The 21,177-nt window shown below is 37.0% G+C and overlaps 1 protein-coding gene across 1 annotated transcript in view; it reads left to right on the top strand.

Annotated features, from left to right (window-relative positions):
* Positions 1–21,177, top strand: part of Cals (calsyntenin-1) — an 80,993-nt gene that overhangs the window by 43,006 nt on the left and 16,810 nt on the right. The window contains exons 3-4 of the mRNA XM_065361096.1: positions 4,523–4,644; positions 14,931–15,139. Of these exons, the coding sequence (XP_065217168.1) occupies positions 4,523–4,644; positions 14,931–15,139 (331 nt within the window). The remainder of the gene's footprint in view (positions 1–4,522; positions 4,645–14,930; positions 15,140–21,177) is intronic.

Here is a 21,177-nt window from a genome sequence, read left to right as displayed (position 1 = left end):
ACAAAAAACAGCACATTGGTTTAAATAATGTAAATCTCCACAACACAAACACTTAGGTGGTAATCTACCTACTGATTTTGACGAACTAGAATCAGCTGCGAACGACTTTTTGGCTGGAACACTGCCACTCGATTTGACTAACTTCGATTGAACTTTTGTTTTTGAAGAATCGTTGACTGGAACAGACGACGATGACGACGATGACGACGATGCTGAGGCGGTTGCTGTCTCATAAGCGAAGCAGCAATTTTGTAGAAATTCGAATAATTTAGTATGTTCAGGATACTTGGACTTTTCTTGGATGGAATTTTCCCAATCGAGGCGAATTTTCTCTGGAAGCTTTCGAGAAACCATAAACGTAATCACTGGAGAGAGGGCATCAGTGTTTATGCCACAAACCTTGAGCCCACGAATAGTTCGATTTAATTCGTCCAACGAGTCCCTCAAGGTTGGAACTTTTATTGCTGGAGAATCGAATAACGCTGCGAGGTGCTCCGCAATAATTCTGCGACGATTATCGTAGGAAAATTCGATTGCATCTAAGGCTGACTTGTACAATTCGCCTTTGGTGCCAAAATCTTTCAAAAAATGTTCTGCTTTGCCAACTAAGGCCCTTTTCAGTAGGAACATTCGTTGATAATCGTCTAAATTTTCATTACGATGAACGATATTTATGAACTCTTCGTGCCAGTCAGGATAATTTTTATAAATTCCGTCGAACTTTGGAACTGGAATATCTTGAATTTTCAACATAGGGTTGATGACAGGAGCATCGAAATAGAGCGAAGTGTGGCCACCACCGAAGGACCTTTTGCTATAAGTGGCTCTGCCACTTTGTCGATCGTTTTTCTCTTGTTCGAGACGAAATTTCGATTCAATAGTTCGGAACTTTCCGATCAAATTATTCATTTCGAACCTTGAAGTTCGATATTCCGAGCAGATTTCGTCATCATTGGCTGCGATCTGTTCCACTGTCCACTCTGGATCAATGAAATCACACAATTCAGTGTTTATTTTGGCAAGCATATCCAAGTCTGCTCGCCATTGCTCGATATTTGTTGAAATTTCGTTGAGTAAGGCTTCGGTTGCCTCCTCTTTAGCATCGGAGATCTGAATACTAACCATTTCATGGTTAGCGATGAGGTTTCGAACAAGGAGACGTCTATCTCTCTTCAAATCTTCTTTTGCTTTTTCGAGAGCAGCCTCTCTAGCTGCTGCTTCTTCTTCCGGCGACATTGTGGGATAATGAATAATTTTCATTCACAAAAAACGACTCGGAAATATTGCTATTTGATAGCCAACGAACGATATTACGAATTACGTAAAACGACACTTTGTTTGCTCAATTTTCACTCACGAAAATTTGTTAAGAAATAGTTACTCAAAATTCTACTTACGAACTGCAACGAAATTTTATTCAATTTTCACTTCGAAAATTGCGACGAATAATTCAACTTTTCACTTACGATAAAACGAAAAATTGCGACGAAGTAGTTAAATTCAATTTTTCCAACACGAAAAATTGCGACGAAAATTTATTCAATTTTTCACGAGAGAAAAATTGCGACGAATACACGGATGCATGGTTAGATGCATCCGGCTCGGAGGACCATTGTTTCTTTCATAGTAAAAAATACGAAAAATAAAACTCGAAATAATATTCGAACAACGAACGAAATAGTTTAATCAACGAAAAACATAATGCACAAAAAGTACACGCAAAAATAGACCATTTGGTCGAACAAAAAAATACAAGTTACTCGAAGTACGAGAATATGACGCGAGAACATTGCTGAAAGTACAGCTAAACGAATCAGCACGAACATTGCCGAGAATATACGAATACTAATGATAATTAATACCCCAACACCCCTGGTTGCTAAGTTAACTCATTATAATATAATTAACCAGATGCAGCTGCAAAATGTGTATACATATGCGTATTTGTGCATCATACAAATATTATGCCCATACAAGAGCCACTGAGGCACACTCTGCAAAATTCAATGGAAGCCAGTATAAGAAGAAGCGTATTGCTTTTAAAAACATCTATAAAGTCAAAGGGTATAATAGGTACATGTATCTATACATGTACGCATACTCGTACTTCCAGGGTCAGCAGATGGTAGGGGAGAAGGAGGATGTTCTAGACAGGGTGATGTTCTGGACGAAATCTAGTTTGACCACTTTGACTGTGCCTAAAAATTATTTTTTCATAATAGTATGTGGCATTGTGATACTACATGCGTTTGCACTGACAAACATTCCCCTGGCAGTTCTTATCAAAAAAATATGTGACTGTCTAAAACGTGTGTGATTTTTTCGCCGACAACTTTTTTTAGTTTTCAATATTTTGAAAAGAAGAAACAACCGGAGAAAAAACTGCAGGCAATTATGAAAGTAGTGAACCTTACTTTATAACGTGAATTGGTGATATTCATCCTAGAACGCTTTCAACTCGTAATATTTCCGATTGATTCCAAAATGAGGGGGTGTGATGTTCTGGACACTTTGCTTATATTACATGTATGGAATACCTACATTGTCTCAGAAACTGAATAAATGCATGAAAGATTGGAAAACTGGCCTAGAAAGAAAGAAAGCTTGGTTTTGCGTGGATATGCGTCATTTTCGAAATGTGTCATTTTTTTTTTTTTTTTGCATGATGTTTGCCTCGGATTTTCAAAAAATAACCAAGAGGTTGTAGAATGCCCTAAATGTTCTGAATAAACGCATAAACTGTTTTTTAATAAATTTCAATCGTTTTTCCTTTGATTAGAATACCACATCGTTGATTTTAGGTACAATTTGTATGCTGTCCAGAACATGGCACCCTCGCGTCCAGAACATGGCACCCAAAGTTATGTTCTGGACAAAAACATCAAAATTTTCAAAGTTGAATTACTCCACCAGTTTTGTATTTAAAAATTTGCAAAAAATATATGTGGTATGTGTCACCCAAAGGAATCGGTTGCCGCACTTGATCAATTTTTTCCACATTACTGGGAGTCAAAAATCGGGTTCAAACTTTTTTGTCCAGAACATCCTCCCTCTCCCCTAATATGTGCATTCGCACACATACTCATACTCGCAGTTCCCACGCTTCACTAATAGCTCCTTGAACCAACTTGCGACTAGGTGTCACCAAATACACCAAGACAATGCACACAACGAGGGGATAGGGCAGAAAAGGATTGTAATAAAAACAACTTCTTATAGGAGGTAGATAGAAAACCTTTCAATCCAATCAGAGAGGTCAATATATAGACAGACAGACAACCTTGAGAGGCCAGACAGACTGGTCAATGACCTTAAGAAGCCAGACAAGCGGATGTACGACCTTGGAAGAGCATATGATCAGGCAAATGACCTTAAGAGACCTGATAGGTCAACATTTGACCTTGTAATGTCATGTTGATGGGTCGATACAACCTTGAGAGTCCAGGCAGACAGGCAGACCAACGACCTTGAAATGCCATCCAGACGGGTCAATTACCTTAAGTAGCTAGACTTTCAGTCAGTCGGCTTTGAAAAGCCTTACCGATGGCCAATGACTTCTAGAAGCCAGACAGGCAGGTCAGTGACCTTAAGAAAGGTGGGCAGTCGGGTCTATGACCTTGAAAAATACATTTTTGAGACTTCAAATTTTGTCCAATTTTTGAAAACTTATTAAAAACCGCGATTTTATGAAGAATTTTTAAAATCTTACCAGACTTGAAAATTTTGAAAAAAATGAGCAATTTGTCACATTTCAATTTCACGTCAAGAGTTTTATTCTTTTGTGTGACTTTTAAGAATTTGGAAGAAATCCAGATAAAGTCTCAAAATTTACAATCAGATACCTAATTGTTACATGAAATTGAAAACATATTGTTCAAACAGGTTAAAAAATGTTTGAACAAGTTTACACTAGTTTGAACCGGTTTAAACATGTTTACATAGGTGAAAACATGTTATTTCACAGAACGTTGTGTAAATGGTATGTTAAAATGGCATAAAACCACTTAAAAAACATTAGTTTTGAATCATTTTAGTGTTCGAAGATGTTTTTATGCCATTTGAACATTTTTAAATGTAATTTTGGTGTGAATTTTTATGAAATTTATTCAATTTTCGATTTTTCAAGCGCGTTTTGATGTTTTGTGCAGTTTTCACGCTACTTTTCTCGCCCTCGCCCCCTTCCCAAAAACTATAATAAACTTTTTGTATTAGGCCTCCAACCCCCTCCCCCTCCCCCTTCCTCCCCCGTCCCTAAAATGGAAAAACTCGAAGAAATGAATTTTATGAAACATCAATATAGGTAAGGTACATACGAGTATGTACGTGAGCAATTGAACAGAAAATTTGGGACTTCTTGTCAAAATGCTTCTAAACAACCGCGCGTTTTCAATGAAACCCTCCCTCGGCTCCCAAGCAACATTAGTCCGTTTTTATGGAACCCCTCGAATTGAAAAATATGTATGAAAGAAAATCAAATATTTGAACGCCAATTCATAACCGTGGTTTTATTTTCATTTTACAGATAATACTGAGAAAGAATGGCGAAGCGGAGCTGCGAGCGCGGAAAGCATTGAATTGCGAAAAGAAGAAAAATTACAAGTTCGATATTGTAGCGGTAGCTTGTTCGGGCGAACCTTCAGAAAAGTGAGTTGTGACATTATTGTAAATATTATTTTACTTTGCTTTTCTCCATTCGACGTGGCGCGTTGGGGTTGTAATGACGGTGAAAATGATTTTTCCATTTTATACGTACTAAAAAGAGAAGAAAGAAGAAAACCCCGCAGGTAATAACTAAGTATAGTACGAGGTAAGATTAAAATATCGAAAGAGCGAGAGAAAAGGTTATAATTTAACTAGTGCTGTAAATTGCGAATTTCCGCGAATAGAGTGCGCTCGTTTTGGCGTGAATTTGCCTCTGGTCGAGCGTTAAATTGTACGCTCAGCTCATCGCCGGCATGGCATTGGTTGGTCGTTCGGTCGTCGCAGCGAAGCAAATGACGTGAATTTTGGTTAATTGAATTCCACCAAAGAATGAGAGCGTTATTCGGCGTCTTTCTCCAGTTTATACTCGTAGCTGGCGTATAGCTAGCTGGCGCTGGCGTTATTGTAGAAATACTCGACAACGTGAAAAATGCGCGAAAGAGAGAATTAAAATTGAAATGCCGCTGCCGGCAAGCGCGCTTTTGTGCACCGGTAATAATGATTGAAAATTAGGAAATGAAGTTGTACGCTGAGCGGAGACTGCGGAATTTGATTTTTAATCGAATATTTGTACGCAGCGAACCGATGAGAAAATGGATTTTATGTATATCGAGGTGTGAGATTCGATTCGATTCGAGCTTTTTCGCGCGCTAATTTTGCTCGAAATGTGGCTACAATAAAATTAACAACTCGACTTCCCCCTCTTCCCAGCGCGCGTATAAAAGACTGTGAAATGGTCGTAGGTTATTTTTTTACTTGGAAAGCTTTTTTCATCCCGCCAAAAAACGAGTGTTGGAAAAACTCGTCAAAATTATCGCTGCCGAAAGAACGAATAAGCAAAAAGAAAACACGGAGTTAACCTTTTGCAAAAAATATCGCTGTTGGAAAAAAGAACACAGACGACAAACAGGAATCAGATGTACAATAGTCGCAGTGACATGGGTATTGTTCATGTAGGGCCAAGTCATAACATAACTAATGAAAGTAAAACAAAAGTGGTCGACGATAATGGCACACAAAAAAGTTTATAGGTAAACTAATTTGTTTGGAGAAATTATTGCGCAATATAAGGGTTAGTTTTGGCTAGGGAAAAAAGCTCGTGTACGACGCGTCGGTTACCAAACAGAGGGTGGGACACGACATGACACGACTCGAAGGAATAAAAAAATTACACCATTATCTAACTTTTTATCGGGGTCTTTACGAGATGCTTTCTCAATTTGTCATACGATGTGTAAGCCTTCTACAGACTGACATCAGCTGTAAAGCCTCTCGTTCGCAGTTTATGCAACTCGTGATGCAGCTTCAGTATTCTATGTTTGCCTATAACCTGGAGCTTGTGATATTTCGTCTATGGCCAGCATCGATGGGGAAAAATGAAGTATCGGTGTGGTTTTATTGCACACTGATCGTAAGAACGATATAACGAAGGGTCAACAGTTCAACACTTGACAACATTTGTGAAAACATCAGATTATACCCTTATCAATTGTGTCAATATATTTTTCTGTCAGTTTCCTTTCCCTTCATCTCTGCACTGAACTGTTGGTGCTGGTCATTCGAATGACACCCTGGGTAGAAAAAGATAACACGAGGAGAAAGTTGCATCGCGACAAACGTAATTTTTGTAGAAAGTTGAAAGTACATAAATTGGGTTATTTTATGTCGAGTTAGTCCGACTTTGGCAAGTTTTGGCACTTTAATTTTGATCAAGGAAGTTTTTGTGGGTTCCATATTCAGCTAATTAGCCCAGTCAAAATGCAATTTGAAATGACCCAAACATTGTTGCGATCAAAGGTTTTATTGGTGAATATTGTCTAGGGTGGTATGCTGAACAACATACTAAAAGTCCCCGCCCCTAACCCACGAGCTAACCCCCCCCCCCCCCCCCCCCCCACAGTGGGTCAAAGCCCCCCAAAATCAGTTTTTCGTCAAGAACTCCTGAAATATTGAATTTTGAGTAAAATGACCTCAGTGATCATTTCATCTCCTCTCCAATTCCTATCAAATGAACCATCGACCAACTCCCTAGCCTGAAGGGGGTGGCGCTACGACCCCTCAAAGTGACGTGATTTTAATAATTTTACATTTTATGACTTGGGACTTGTAACCTGTTCTAATTGATAAAATGAAGTCAAACTTGGGGAATGGGATTCTTTTGGGAGCTAGAGTTGACCTCTGCAGTGGGAAGGGTCAACGTTGAAAATTAGAGAAATGTCTTTTTTTTTGGAGGGGCATAACATGACCCCAAATGTTTGAAAAGGGTCTAAAATCATACCATCGGACAGTACCCCATCTGTGATCAACATATCCAAATTTCAGCTTCCTAGGTCATCCCCACCCCATTTAAAGCGGAATTAAGGTAAAAATCCCCTTATTTTGCCCCTATTTTTGGCTTTTTCCATCTTTAAAGGAGTGGGGATGACCTAGGAAGCTGAAATTTGGTTATGTTGATCACAGATGGGGTACTGTCCGATGGTATGATTTTAGACCCTTTTCAAACGTTTGGGGTCATGTTATATCCCTCCAAAAAAATGACCTTTCTCTAATTTTCAACGTTGACCCTCCCCACTGCAGAGGTCAACTCTAGCTCCCAAAAGAATCCCATTCCCCAAGTTTGACTTCATTTTATCAATTAGAACAGGTTACAAGTCCCAAGTCATAAAATGTAAAATTATTAAAATCACGTCACTTTGAGGGGTCGTAGCGCTACCCCCGTCGGTTAGGGGCGGTGACTTTTAGTATGTTGTTCAGCATACCACCCTAGACAATATTCACCAAAAAAATTTTTGATCGCGATAATGTTTGGGTTCCCCTTTTTTTCTGCTATTTGACTGGGCTAAATATGGATTCTACAACCCCACATGAGGCAGATGGGAAGGGGTCTTTTTTCTCTCAAAAATTGAAATTTCTTGTCATTTTTTTCTTTCAAATTTTTCACTATACTGTTTTTTGCCAGTAATGCCAAATATCCTTGGTTTTTTTTTGCCAAAAATAGGAAAAAATTTTCGTGTTTGCCAGAATTGTTAGAAAAAGAATCCTATTTTTGATGCCACTGATATAAAAAGTTCTAATATTTGTCATAACTGCCACAAAAAAAGTCCTGTTTTCTGCCAAAATTTCCAAAAGAAATGCTCATTTTTTCCAAGAATTTGCTTAAATCAATTAGAAAATCGCTGTTTTTTTTGCCAAAAATGTTGGTCAAAAAATTGTGTTATTGCTCACGTAGCTACATACGAGTAGTAAAAGTGTTTTCCTTTTTTCAAAATCCTGTTAGGGTCAAAATTGCCGAAAAGAATCTTTGTTTTTTGCAAATTATGTCAAAAAGTTCCAAGTTTTGTCAAAACTGCAAAGAGAAGTTCTTTCTTTTTATCAATAATGTGAACAAGTCTAAATTTTTGTCAAATTTGTCCGAAAATTCTGTAAAAAAAAGTTCCATTTTTGGGCAAAAAAAATGTCGATATAGTGCTGTTGTTTTGTCAAAAATGTCCAAAAAACTTCTGCTTTTTCCTAAAAAATTGGCTGAAAGGTCGTTTTTTGTCCACTCTCGGAAAAAATTGTCAAAAAAATGTTTTTTTGCCAAAATTTCCGAAAAAAGGTCCTATACCCTTATGTCAAAAAATTCTGTTTTTTTTTTCAAAAATGCTGAAAATTCTTTTATGTGTCACTTTGAAAAAACAAAACATCTTCTGTTCCACTCACGATTTTTGAAAAAGACGAAATATTTTTGCAATCATGGTAAAAAAAACAAGACCTTTTTCGTGACTTTGACAAAACATAACCTCTCTTTAAGATGCACATAAAATGCGACCATTTTTAGAAATTTTGGTAGAGTAGGAGCAAATATTGGCAGGAACAGGCCTTCTATGGCAATTCGTCGAAAACGATTTTTTTTTTTGCAATTTTAGCAAAATCAAATAGTTTTCTACTTTTTTACAAAGTTGACAAGACAGAACTTTTTTTCGTGTTTTGGGAAACATAAATTTTTTTGCAATTTTGACAATGATCAATGCATAAAGAGGTTTTTTTTGCAATCAAATACATTAGCAAAAAAAAACAGGATTTTTTGCTGTTTTAATAAAAAACAAACACTTTTTAGCAATTTCAACAAAACTGAACTTCTTAATGTTGTTTAAACGAAACTTTTTTTCTGTAATTTGAACGAAAGAAGTCCTTTTTAGTAATTTTAGCAAAACAAAATAGCCTAGTTATTATTACTTTTTTGCAATTTTGGCAAAAACGGATTTTTTTGACATTTTGAAAAAACCTGACTTTTTTACAATTTTCGCAGAAAAAAAACCTTTTTGCAATTTTTCACAAAAAAAAGTTTTTTTGCAATGTTTGTAAAAACAGAGCTTTCTTTTACAACTTTTTCAAAAAATATGTTTTTTTTTGCAATTTTTTCAAAACGCGTGTTTATTTTGCAATTTTGTTGGTAAACAGAACTTTCGGCAACTTTTGCAAAAAATCAGGCCAAAATCAGTACAGCAAGATGAACATTTTTTATTCTCAGATTATGCCAAAATATTTAAATATGCCACTTCTTAAATGAAGGAAATATTTGAAACACAGTGGTGCGCATTTTTCGCTCACTATTTTCAAGTTCAAAAATTCTAGAAAAATTACTAAAAACCCAAGCGTCAATTTTTTTTTTTTGATTTATAAGTTCACGAGTAAATAACAAGTCCTTCACGAGTCTCATTTCCGAGCACATTCGTCCGATCTCTGACCTGTTCAAAACACATTCGGATCAATTCGATCCATCGATCCATCATCGTATGTACTTTCATGTTCACAATACAGCAAGAAAAAGGCACCAGAGTGTAGTAGACCTTTATCATGCCCACTTGAAAGCTTCGATAGGTTATGCACATGACACAGTTGCCAATACACACTACACAGCCGATGGTGTGTTGGTTCGCGATTATTTTCCGTTCACAGAGCACGTTCACGTGTACGGTATGCTTCAAAAAGAATGTTTCTTTTTTTGCATTCGTCTTTCACGCTTTAATCGCAATTCGAGCGCTACACTTTTGTAATTGAAGCGAGCGATGGTATTAGGTAATTTAATAAAGGAAAATTTTACAATTTTATTACACGTACATGTACCTACGAGTACCTACTATGTACGTTCGCCATCGCAGTCGACGACGACGACGACGACGGGTTGTCGCGTAGCTCTTGCTCGCGCCGCCACCACTTGCAAGTTGGATGAGCAAATACTGCAGCACGAGCGCCCACACAAACTTGACGCTGGCATGGCGTGGGGATGGCGGTCCTACCCAGTACCTAGACCTACTTCGAAGATATTTTATACATACATTTTGCGAAAAAAAATCAATTTCAATCTCCATTGCACATAACATAGCTACCATCTACCGACATCGAGTCAATTCACCATAAGGTTACATGTGCTCGTAGGTACAATGTACATCGAGTATACTGCGAGGCGGGTGGTATACTCGATGAATAATTATGTAGGTACTTTCGAGCATTTTGTGGGAGCGTATGCGTCAGTAGGACGACTCCTTCGTACCATACTAAAACTTTCTTGACGTAGAATTGCAATTTACCTAATTATCATTTTTTAAATACTTATTTATTCACTACGTAATTCAAGTCCCTTCATGCAAATGGTAAAATACACTTTTGCGAAATTGAAAAAATTGCACTTCATGGCCCGTTTAAAGTATTGACTAATTCGCCAGATGATACAGAATTACAATCTACGCAATTGTACCTAAACAGGGCAGCCAGCCGTAGAAATTCAAATTAGAAAAGAACAACGTGTTGCAGAGCTTTGAAAGACTGCAAAAAATAGCTCGTTAATTCAAATCAGAACTGCTTTAGGACCTTTCATTTGGTTCATGGACATTAAAAAAATGCGTATTTCAATCCCCCCATAACTTTGCCCTTTCTATTTCCAAAGTTGTCAAAACAATTTACATAGACATCTTCGTTATGGAACACCCAGTATATTGTACAAGAATGGAACCAAATCGAGATAAGGAGAGCTTTGATAGGAAATGTCAGCGGCATCAGCATCAGCAGGCAAACGATCACGAGCCTTAGTTCAGGGCGTAGGACGAAGAAACAATACTCAGTCGCATTGAGATTGAGATTGAGACCTTTGCATATTTTCAGCGAGCTTTTCCTAGTATTATCTCAAAGCCGCACTGATATTGGCCAACTTTGTATCAATCGTGAATGCTAAATCGGTCAACATCGACATTCATCGACACAACCGTAGTATAAGAGAAAGACAGATACAACTTAGACAATAAGGCAACATCGATAAGGCAAAATTACTCGATACTAACACAACCATGAACCACAGCCCTTCTCTCCGACCCTTAATGAGTTTAATAAAATTTTGGCCGCGTTCCATACCGCACTGTCCGCCCCGCAGACTCGACACGTTCGCGTATCAACAGCACGATGTCGTTTCATTTGGTTCAATATAACTCGAGTGTTACGAGTACTAAAAGCTCGTCGTCGTCGTCTCAAATAACTCTATATCGCGGTACGAACCGCAGTAGGTGGAAAGGGTAATCATCGGTAGATTTATCGTCCTTTTCTAGCACAACGAGTCGTAACACTTATTAAGAGGATACTTTACGTTTCACGTATATACAGGGTGTTAAATAAAGCGTGGGCAATAATTTTACAATAGATGCAACTCGAGTAGACGAACAAAAAACGTTATTATGATAAGTTGCCTATCTTGTAAAATGAAGGCGCTACGTGCTCTGCAAAACTGGAAATTTACCAATTTTGAAAAATTCATCAAAAATAAGAAAACATTTGAATCATTCAAGTGATGCCCCTAACCCATAGTACTCGAGTGGACGAACAAAAAAAGTTATTATGACCAATTGCCTATCTTCAAAATTGAAGGGGCAAACCTGATTCAAAATTTCCAAATTTCGAGGGCCCCAAATTAGAATTTTGAAATTGTGCTTGCCCCTTCAATTTTGAAGATAGGCAATTGGTCATAATAACTTTTTTTGTTCGTCTACTCGAGTACTATGGGTAAGGGGCATCATTTGAATGTTTCAAACATCATCTTATTTTTGATGAATTTTTCAAAATTGGTGAATTTCATTTCAAAAATGGGGTAATTTCTTTAATATGCAGATGGTACGAAAATGTCTGAATCATTCAAAGGATGCCCTTAACCCATAGTACTCGAGTGGACGAACAAAAAAAGTTATTATGACCAATTGCCTATCTTCAAAATTGAAGGGGCCAGCACAATTTCAAAATTCAAATTTGGGGCCCTCGAAATTTGGAAATTTTGAATCAGGTTTGCCCCTTCAATTTTGAAGATAGGCAATTGGTCATAATAACTTTTTTTGTTCGTCCACTCGAGTACTATGGGTTAGGGGCATCACTTGAATGATTCAAATGTTTTCTTATTTTTGATGAATTTTTCAAAATTGGTAAATTTCCAGTTTTGCAGAGCACGTAGCGCCTTCATTTTACAAGATAGGCAACTTATCATAATAACGTTTTTTGTTCGTCTACTCGAGTTGCATCTATTGTGAAATTATTGCCCACGCTTTATTTAACACCCTGTATATACAGTAGGTTAGGTACTATTTTTTCACGTAAATTAATTCTCTACCGAAATACGCAATTTTATTTTTATACCAACAAATGAATCTAGCACCAAAACTGTACGTAGGGTAGGTGTAGGTATACAGATTTGACTTGTTTTTAGGTTTAGACAGCCCTCGAAGAAGTTATCTAGATCTAGACCTACTTCTATCGATGATTTGAGACCAGCCAAGCAGCCAATCACAAAAATTTAGCGTTTCACAAAAGTCAAAAATTACTGAAATAGCTGTTTTGGAATCATTATTGGACAAGAAATAGAAAAAATTGATTTTCGATTTCGATTTTTTTTTCATTCGGCGTTGCGAGGTCACCTTAGGTACTTCATTTTCGATCCCACAAATTTTGAGAATTAAAAATTTCCCCACCAAATTCCGGATGGAAGGCGATTTGTTTCCGATTTTTAGGAAAATTGAGGGACCACAGGGGGGATGGGAACCATTGGAGAGGTCGAATCAATATTCATACTACACCTCTTTCAAAAACCAAGGTGTATAAAAAATAAGATAACATGATAAACAGAATAAAAACAGGACTTTGGTAGCACTTTTTTTTTGAGGAAATAAGCGAGGGAAGATTGACATATTTTTATTCGACGAGCCAAAAAATATTTTGAATATCTAAATTCCCAGAGAAGAATAAGTACATACAAAAATACCAATTTTTCAGAAATTTTGACTTTTTTTTGGCAAATTAGGTAAACAACAACATTTTGAGGAAAACAGAATTTTTTGGCACCTTAGACAAAAGTCAGATTTACGTGTGATTTTGGCAAGAAAAGGGACTACGTATTATTTAGCAAAAAAACGGAACTTGCTGATAATTATGGAAAAAATTGGGGCTTTTTGACAATTTTGGTAAAAAAAGAGACCTTTTTGGCAAGAATAATATAGCTTGTTTTGGCATTTTTGACAAATATAGAACTTGTGCGGGTAATTTTGGCAAAAAAAATTGGCAAAAAACAGGACTTTTAAAATTTTTTACGAAAACCGGACTGTGCAAAAATTACCTAAGACTTTTTGACAGTTTTGGCAGAAACAAAGACTATATTCGGCAACAAAAACAGGGTTTTTTTAGAAATATTGACAAAAACAGGACTTGTGGGTAATTTGGGACAAAAGTAGGACTTTTCAACTTCTTTTCTAGAAAAAGGACCATTACCTACGCAAAACCCCGATTTTTTTGTTTTTTTTTTTTTTAACGCAGGACTTGGTAATTTTGCCAAACATTGGTACTTTCAAAAAAAAATGATTGGGCAAAAAACAAGACTTTTTGACAATTTTGGCAAAAAAAAAGACTACTCGGCAACAAAAACTGGTTTTTTTTTGGCAACATTGACAAAAACAGGACTTGTGGATAATTTTGGCGAAAAGTAAGACTTTTCAATTTTTTTTTCTAAAAAAAGGACCATTAAACAAAAACTCGAACTTTTTTGGCTTTTTTGACGAAGGCAGGACTTGGTAATTTTGAAAAACATGACTTTTTGACAAGAAAAATTCGACTTGTCTTGTAGGAAATTTCGACTGGAAAAACTTGTAAAAAAAAGTGCTGTTTGTTTTTCCAAAATTGCAAAAATGTGGCATTTTTTTGCTGAAATATCCGGAAGTTTTTGCAAAAATCGTATAAGGAAAAGTCGTGTATTTTTCTATCAAAATTGCAATAAGTAAAGTTCTTTTTTTGCCAAAATTGCAAAAAATTATATGGAATTGTGGACCTTATTGTTTTACAAAAATTTGAAAAAAATACTCCTCGAAGGAAATTTTTTTTTTTTTTAATTTCATAAAAATCCTAATTTTTCGTTTTTTTTCAATCTCTTTAAAATTTTTTATTTTTGCTTTCCCTTTTGAAATATTAAATTTTTTCCCCATTTTTTTTTTCAATGTAAAATACATGACTTAGATGCATGTTATTCCTTCGCCTGAAAATAAAATATTTGAAAAAACTTTTTATCGAAAGTCATGCTTTTGCATTTTACCTTTGTTGCTCTGTCTGTTGGATACTTTGAAATAAAATCTTCACCAACAGCTCTGGGGACTAAAAGGTCTTTGATTATGATCGAAATCCAAGGGAAAAAATCAATATTGAGAGAGTGGCATATCCACTGGTTATTAACTCGATAACGCTAATTTCGAATATTAATCGATTTATTTTTTCGATCCATGTTGCCCAAACCTCTCATCATTTTCTTTAAACATGGTCAAACTCAAAATGTCAAAAAATTGAAAATCAGATGTGACGTATTGTTCCTCAAGTCCTCGAGAACATTGGGATTTGAATATCCTCTTATTTTTTCCGGTACCATCTCTGAGAACCACTTCAGCTCTGAATTCTCGAAGAAAATGAGGACTCAAGGGACACTCGAGGGTCAGGTCCGAAAAATTGACCAATATTTGAATTCTGCAACCGAACTCGAATTGTTCCATATTTTTATACCATTAAAAACGTTTATCAAAATTGTGTTGGAGGGAGGGGGGTCTTAAAATCCCAGCTTTTGAATCCCCCCCAGGAATTGAACATATCTACCTATTAAAGAACTTGATGTTTTCAAAATGCTGCTGTAAATACTTCTGTGTGATTACTTACATTCTAACGTATTATTTCGTCTGTTTCAGTGCTACCGTACATATTACCATCGTCGACATTAACGAATACGCTCCGGCCTTTCTGGAACCGTCGTACGTACGTACGGTGGACGAGGGACGACTGTACGAAGAAATTGTGCGAGTTGAAGCTACCGATCGTGACTGCACGCCCAAATTTGGCGACATTTGTAAATACGAAATCTTGACCACAGACCAGCCGTTCGTTATCGACAATGAAGGTAAAATTTTTACATTTCAATCAAATTCATTTGACGCAATTTTTACGTTCTCAAAAAAGTAGACTAATACGTATAATCGTTGGGAGAATATTTTGAATTTGAACCGATACAAATGGATTTTTAAAATATGCTCCATTCGATCAAAACAGTCATTTAGACGGTGATTCCGAGCTTATAGGCGTTGCTTTTTAATATGGCCTTATTTAGGACATTTTTTTTTTTTCAAAAACTAGAGAATCCACAAATCCGCTGTAAGCTCCAGAAATGCTCGAAACCATCTTCAATCGACTCAAGAGGTTGAAAATAAGATATGAACTAAATTTCAGCCTTCTGCGTCGATTTGATGAAATTTTAATTTTTTCCTAAGTGGAGATTTTTCAAAATTCGCCAAAAATCGAGAAATGAATTTCAGGGGCTGAGTTCTCGAATATGCAGGTTTTATTGAGAAAAGAAATTGAAATTTTCAGTATCGTCAAGAGTCATTTTTAACCAAACATACGAGTATGTACTTGAACAGCCAAAACTACAGCTAGGGTCGCCTATTTATGTATAAGGCGTGTTTGTGTTTAGGGACATTGTATTTATACGTACCTATTACCTACATTACATACCCATACGTCTATTAACGTAGGTAAGGCACACGACAACGACGACGACGACGACGTCGACGTCGTTACGTACGCTTTACATCGTGACGCGACGTAGGGTGAAAGTACGCGCATAGGTAGGTAGCGTATATTTACAGTACGAGGGTATTTGTGTGTGTGCTCTGTGTGCTAGTAGTGCAGTGTGTACTGAATGTGTACATAACTACGTATGGAATTAACACGTCAATAAGGCCGACGAGCTTTTGAGCGTGAGCGAATGTGGAACGGTAGGTAGTATAGGTATATAGGTACGGTAGTTGCTAAAGAGAGTATTTCTCTCTCGCTCCTTGTGCGTTTGCAGGTTTGAAAGGCCGAATCGATTGTCGTGTAACGTGTAGTATAATAGAGGCGCGCGAGGTGGCTGTAAAAACAGGGCGGCAATTAAGCCCGCGGTGGCCAGTGCAAAAGTTTTCGTGGCCGTAGTCGTTTTGCCGACCGCATAACCGTTACCTGAGATTAAATTAGCCCGCATCAAGCAGCCCCATAGCACATACGTCCTTTAATCCTGCTGTCCTGTTCTGTCCTGTCCTGTCTCTTCTCTTTTCCTTTATCATACGCGTTGCCTTTGGTTGTCAGCGTCAGTCGTCTTTTTTGTCCTCGCATAGGTACTCGTACAATTGGATCTACCATATGTACTCCCTACTCTGTGTGGCATTACATGGATGAATTGTCTCTGAATTGGTTATTGGGCTGTGATTTTTACTTCAAGGATGTATATTGAATGTGTAGTTGGCTAATCTTAAATTTTAGGGTTTTACTCGTGTATCAAAGTTCAGCTTTTGAGCAGGTAGTTTCAAACTTGAGGACAAAGACAGTAACATTTTAATGTGTTGGAACGCTCCCAGAGTTTCAACCCAAGTTCTGAGAATATCTTGAAAGTTGATTGTTAGAGAAATGTATAGATATTCAAAATTCTGGCCTACTTTCCGAAAAATCAAATATTCTAGAAAAAAATGGAGGCGAATCAAGTTTAGAGCCTATAATTTTCTGCAGTTTATTCGACTCACGTTAGTTTTTCTCCAAGGAGTCTACTTTTTGACACGAAACCGATTTTTTTCTATCGAAAAATATTAGACACCGAAAATGAACTTGTTTGAACAAATTTTGATGAACTTGTTACGACTTTAAATAAATTTTGAGAACTGTTTTCAATTTCAGTCCAGAAATGATCATTTTTGTTGAAAAAAAAAGGAATTTAAAATTCTGCTTTAAAAATTCATTTACATGAAAAACATTGTCAGTTTTGATTTTGGCACCCTCGAAACCCAAGTAATCGATATATTACGCGATTTCTTATCAATTTTTCAAAAACCACCCCCTCAAATCTTATGAACCACCCCCGCTCATCTTATAGGTTGAAAAATGTGTTGAGAATTCAATTTTGGAGGCAGTTGATACGTTCAGCGTTTTCTTTCAAACTCCATCAACATTTGCTAAATTATGGAAAATTTAGGGGTGTAGAACTTTTGTGGAATTGGGGGGGGGGGTGGATTTCAAGATCGGATGAACAATCGTCATGTTTTTACGATTTGATAGCATTTTTCCGGAAAATACAAAAAACGATAATTTTTACTTTTCACTACATTGTTCAAACATGAACATTTTGACCAAGAAAGATTAATTAGATCAATTCTCGTTGAAAGATTCATTATTATGAAAAACTAATCTTAATTTATAATTCAGCACCCTAGAAACCCGAGCAATCGATATACAACTCCATTTTTTATCAATTTTTCAAAAACCACCCCTACTAGTGCATTGAGTTGATTAATATGCTGGGAAACACACTTTCGGAGGGAATTCACAAGTTCGGCGTTGTTTCTTCAACTCGGTCAACGTTTGCTAAATTTTATAGAAAATTTAGGGATGTGAGTTAAGGGGCGCTTTTGTGAAATTTTTGGGGATGAATTTCAAAATACGATAAAAAATCATCAAGTATATCGATTTCATGGTTTTTGGGGGCGCTGATTTCCATTCTGATGATGTTTTCACCATTTGATGGTATGTTTTTGAGATATACAAGTGAAGAACGATCATTTATATTTCGTCACTACTACATTGTTCAATTGTAAACGAAGCATTTTCACTACGAGAGTCTAATTAGTTCCATTCTTGTTGAAAGATTCATTTTTTTGAAAAAATATTTCCAGTATTGAATTTAGCACCCTCGAACCCCTAGTAATCGATATATAACTCTATTTTCATCATTTTTTCAAAAACCACCCTCTCAAATCATCTAAACCACCCCTACTCGAGCTTCGAGTTGATTAATGTGCTGGAATACACACTTTTGGAGAGAATTGACGTGTTCAGCGTTTTTCCTTCGATTCAGCAAACGATTGCTAAATTATAGAAAATTTAGGAGTGTAAGGTAAGGGGCGCTTTTGTGAAAATTTAGGGGATGGATTTCAAGATATGATGAAAAATTGTCATGTATATCGATTTCATGGTTTTCGCGGGCGCTGATTTCCATTCTGAGGATATTTTCACCATTTGATGGAGTGTTTTTGGGATGTGCAAAGATGATCATTCACATTTCTTCATCACATTGTTCAATTTTGTAAGCAAAGTATTTTCATTAAGGGAGAGTAATTAGTTCCATTCTCGTTGAAAGATTCATTTTTTTGAAAAAATACTACCAATTTCGAATTTAGCACCCTCGAAACCCAAGCAATCGGTGTATTACTCGATTTTTTATCAATTTTTCAAAAACCACCCCTTCAATCTTCTAAACCACCCCTAATCATGTTTTGAGTCGATTAATGCGCTGGGAAACACACTTTTGGAGGCGATTGACATGCTCGACGTTTTGTTTCAGCACAGTCAACGTTTGTTCAATTGGAAAAAATTCAGGGGTTCAAGGGGAGTTTTTGTGTGAAATTTTAGGGAATGGATTTCAAGATATGATAAAAAATCGTCATGTATATCGATTTCATGGTTTTTGTGGACGCTGATTTACATTCTGGCGGTATTTTCACGATTTTATGGAATGCTTTCGATTCCGGTTATTCCAGCGATGATTACGTGTCCTGTGCTTTGTTCAAAATCTCGCATACTCGTGTATGTAGCCCATGTACGTTTACACGTACATTTTGACACTTGAAATCCTACACACATGGAACAATGTAGACTTACATGGTAAGACTGTCTACGAATACAATACCGATACCAACCGCCAACGCAATTAATAACATCAGCAAGATGTTGGCTTTTTCAGTGTAAGTACGTACAATACGCCTAGTAGACGAAGGATTGACACGAAGCAAGGCACACAGCACACGCAGACAAATGACAGGCAAATGTTGAAAATTGCGAAACACGCCTCGACGGTCGTGTTTCCTTTTCTCGTCGGTTTATCGCGCAATTTTCACATTTTCCTCGGAGCTGTTTCTACCCTACCTCGTCCCAACTAGGCTCGGCTCGTTTTTCACAATTTTAACAACCCTTATATACGCCTTCTCAATTTACGTAGATACATCAACCATTGCTCCAGCACACATCCCGGACACTTTTCTACGAGTGTAAGCGAATTCACCTCAAAAAATATCAAATCAACCCATCAACCCACCTCGTGCAAACAACACATACTCAAAGTAAAACTATAACATCAGTCGTAATTCTTTTACTCTTTTTTTTTTTTTTGATAACGAGAAGAAAGTAAAGAAGCAAAAAAAAGACAACAGGGTAAATTTCTTAGGGCGTTTTTTAAATACTACGAAAAGGAAAAATGACGTCGCTAGGTCGGTCGGTCGTCGGTCGTTACACAGCAGAAAGAAAGTACGCTACGCTACAGTACCTTCGAAAATTTCTCTATCACCGCGCACATAAATGTCCTTGACCCTTAACGGGGCTTTCTTTTACCCTCTCGCCTATTTTATCTGTCTACGCGGCGTTTTGTGTTGTAGTAAACGATGTAAATAATAATGCAATAAAACGCTCGCTCCGCCGAGCCAACGAACAGCGCATCTGTTCTTGCCTGCCACTGCCACTGCCCTGCCCATTGGTGTACTCGACACACGAGTATGTGTATTCGCTTTGTTTTCATTTCCAGCATCTTGCTTGCTCGATGCGATGAGAAAAATCTCAACACTTCTCTAGAAGGCGGAAATATCTACAAATTTCGTAGCATACATATCAGCTCTAGATATACGAATCAATTGACTTCCTCTTTCGTCAAAACCTTGAACAATTTGTAAAGTATACAATCATTTCCCTCAACATTTTGAGAACATCTAAAAAAAAACTTGTAAGATTTTGTCCAAATTTGGTAGTAAGCTCAACTTTGAACTTTTGAAACTGCTGCTCAATTATTTTTAAAACGCTGAGAAAAAATTTTTCCCTAGTTTTAGCAGCTCCGAGCAATTTAATTCCAATGTTGGACATTACGATTAGGAATTTCAACCGATGGAAAAAAATGAACACCCTCACCACCTGCCCCAAGGAGAATCGGAGTGGGCCAACGATAGCGAATTTCCATTCTTTTCTAATAACCTACGAGGAACGTTAGGAACGTACAAAAAAAAAATTGAGCATATAATCGGAGCATTCGAGCTGAAAACCGAGCTGATTCGACATACCTAGAATGACCCGATGCAAAAAACAATTCAACTTTAGTAGGTAATTTTGGCTGCTGGAATTATCAATTTGGTGGCGAGACTCGGCTCGAATATGGGCCAGTAACAAAAAACATTTTCGACGAAACAAAAAAGCCTCTCCTCGGCGAGGCTGTCAAACTGATTACTTTATCTCGGCTAATTCGTTTTAATTAAAAGTAAAATCAAAACACGAGCTTTTAAATTAAAAACGCCCGTTTTTTACCGCGACTCGCACAATAGTCGCTTTTTGCAAATGGCAATTTTCCACTTCCTTTCCTTCGGCTGTGTGTTTTTTTTTCTTTTTTACGTGTGTCTTACTTTCGTTGTAGTAAGTATTACGATGAGCTTCGCCACAACGAATTAAAAAAGCAAACGTTTGTAGAAAAACGAGGAGAATACCTTAGATTATTCGCAGCGCTCTTCAAAACTCTAATTATCGTTTCTTCGTTGTGTTAAAACGACCGAGAGCGACGATTATTTTACTCCGGCGTACTTTTCGTCGTATTTTTCGCTCTTAAAGGCGGCCTACTTCGCGGCGGCGTTTTATTAAAATAGCAATAACATTGTTGTCGAGATGTAAAATTGCGCAGACTGAAAACTAAACTTGAAAACAAGAATAAAGCCAGCGCGTCGAGGATGAGGTGTTTCTGATCGAAATAATATTCGAATGGTTGCTAATGACACTATAAAAGATATAAAAGTATGCCGAATAAGGAGATGGTTCTCACCCTTCACCGCGCTGCTAGACCTGTCACCGATTCGTGGCGAAAATTTCTTCGTGCCATTAATTCGAAGA

The sequence above is a fragment of the Planococcus citri genome, chromosome 4 (assembly GCF_950023065.1).
Source record: "Planococcus citri chromosome 4, ihPlaCitr1.1, whole genome shotgun sequence".
NCBI classification, from domain to species: domain Eukaryota; kingdom Metazoa; phylum Arthropoda; class Insecta; order Hemiptera; family Pseudococcidae; genus Planococcus; species Planococcus citri.
The sequence above is the reverse complement of the archived record's forward strand: the minus strand, read 5'-3'. Positions and strand labels throughout refer to the sequence as shown.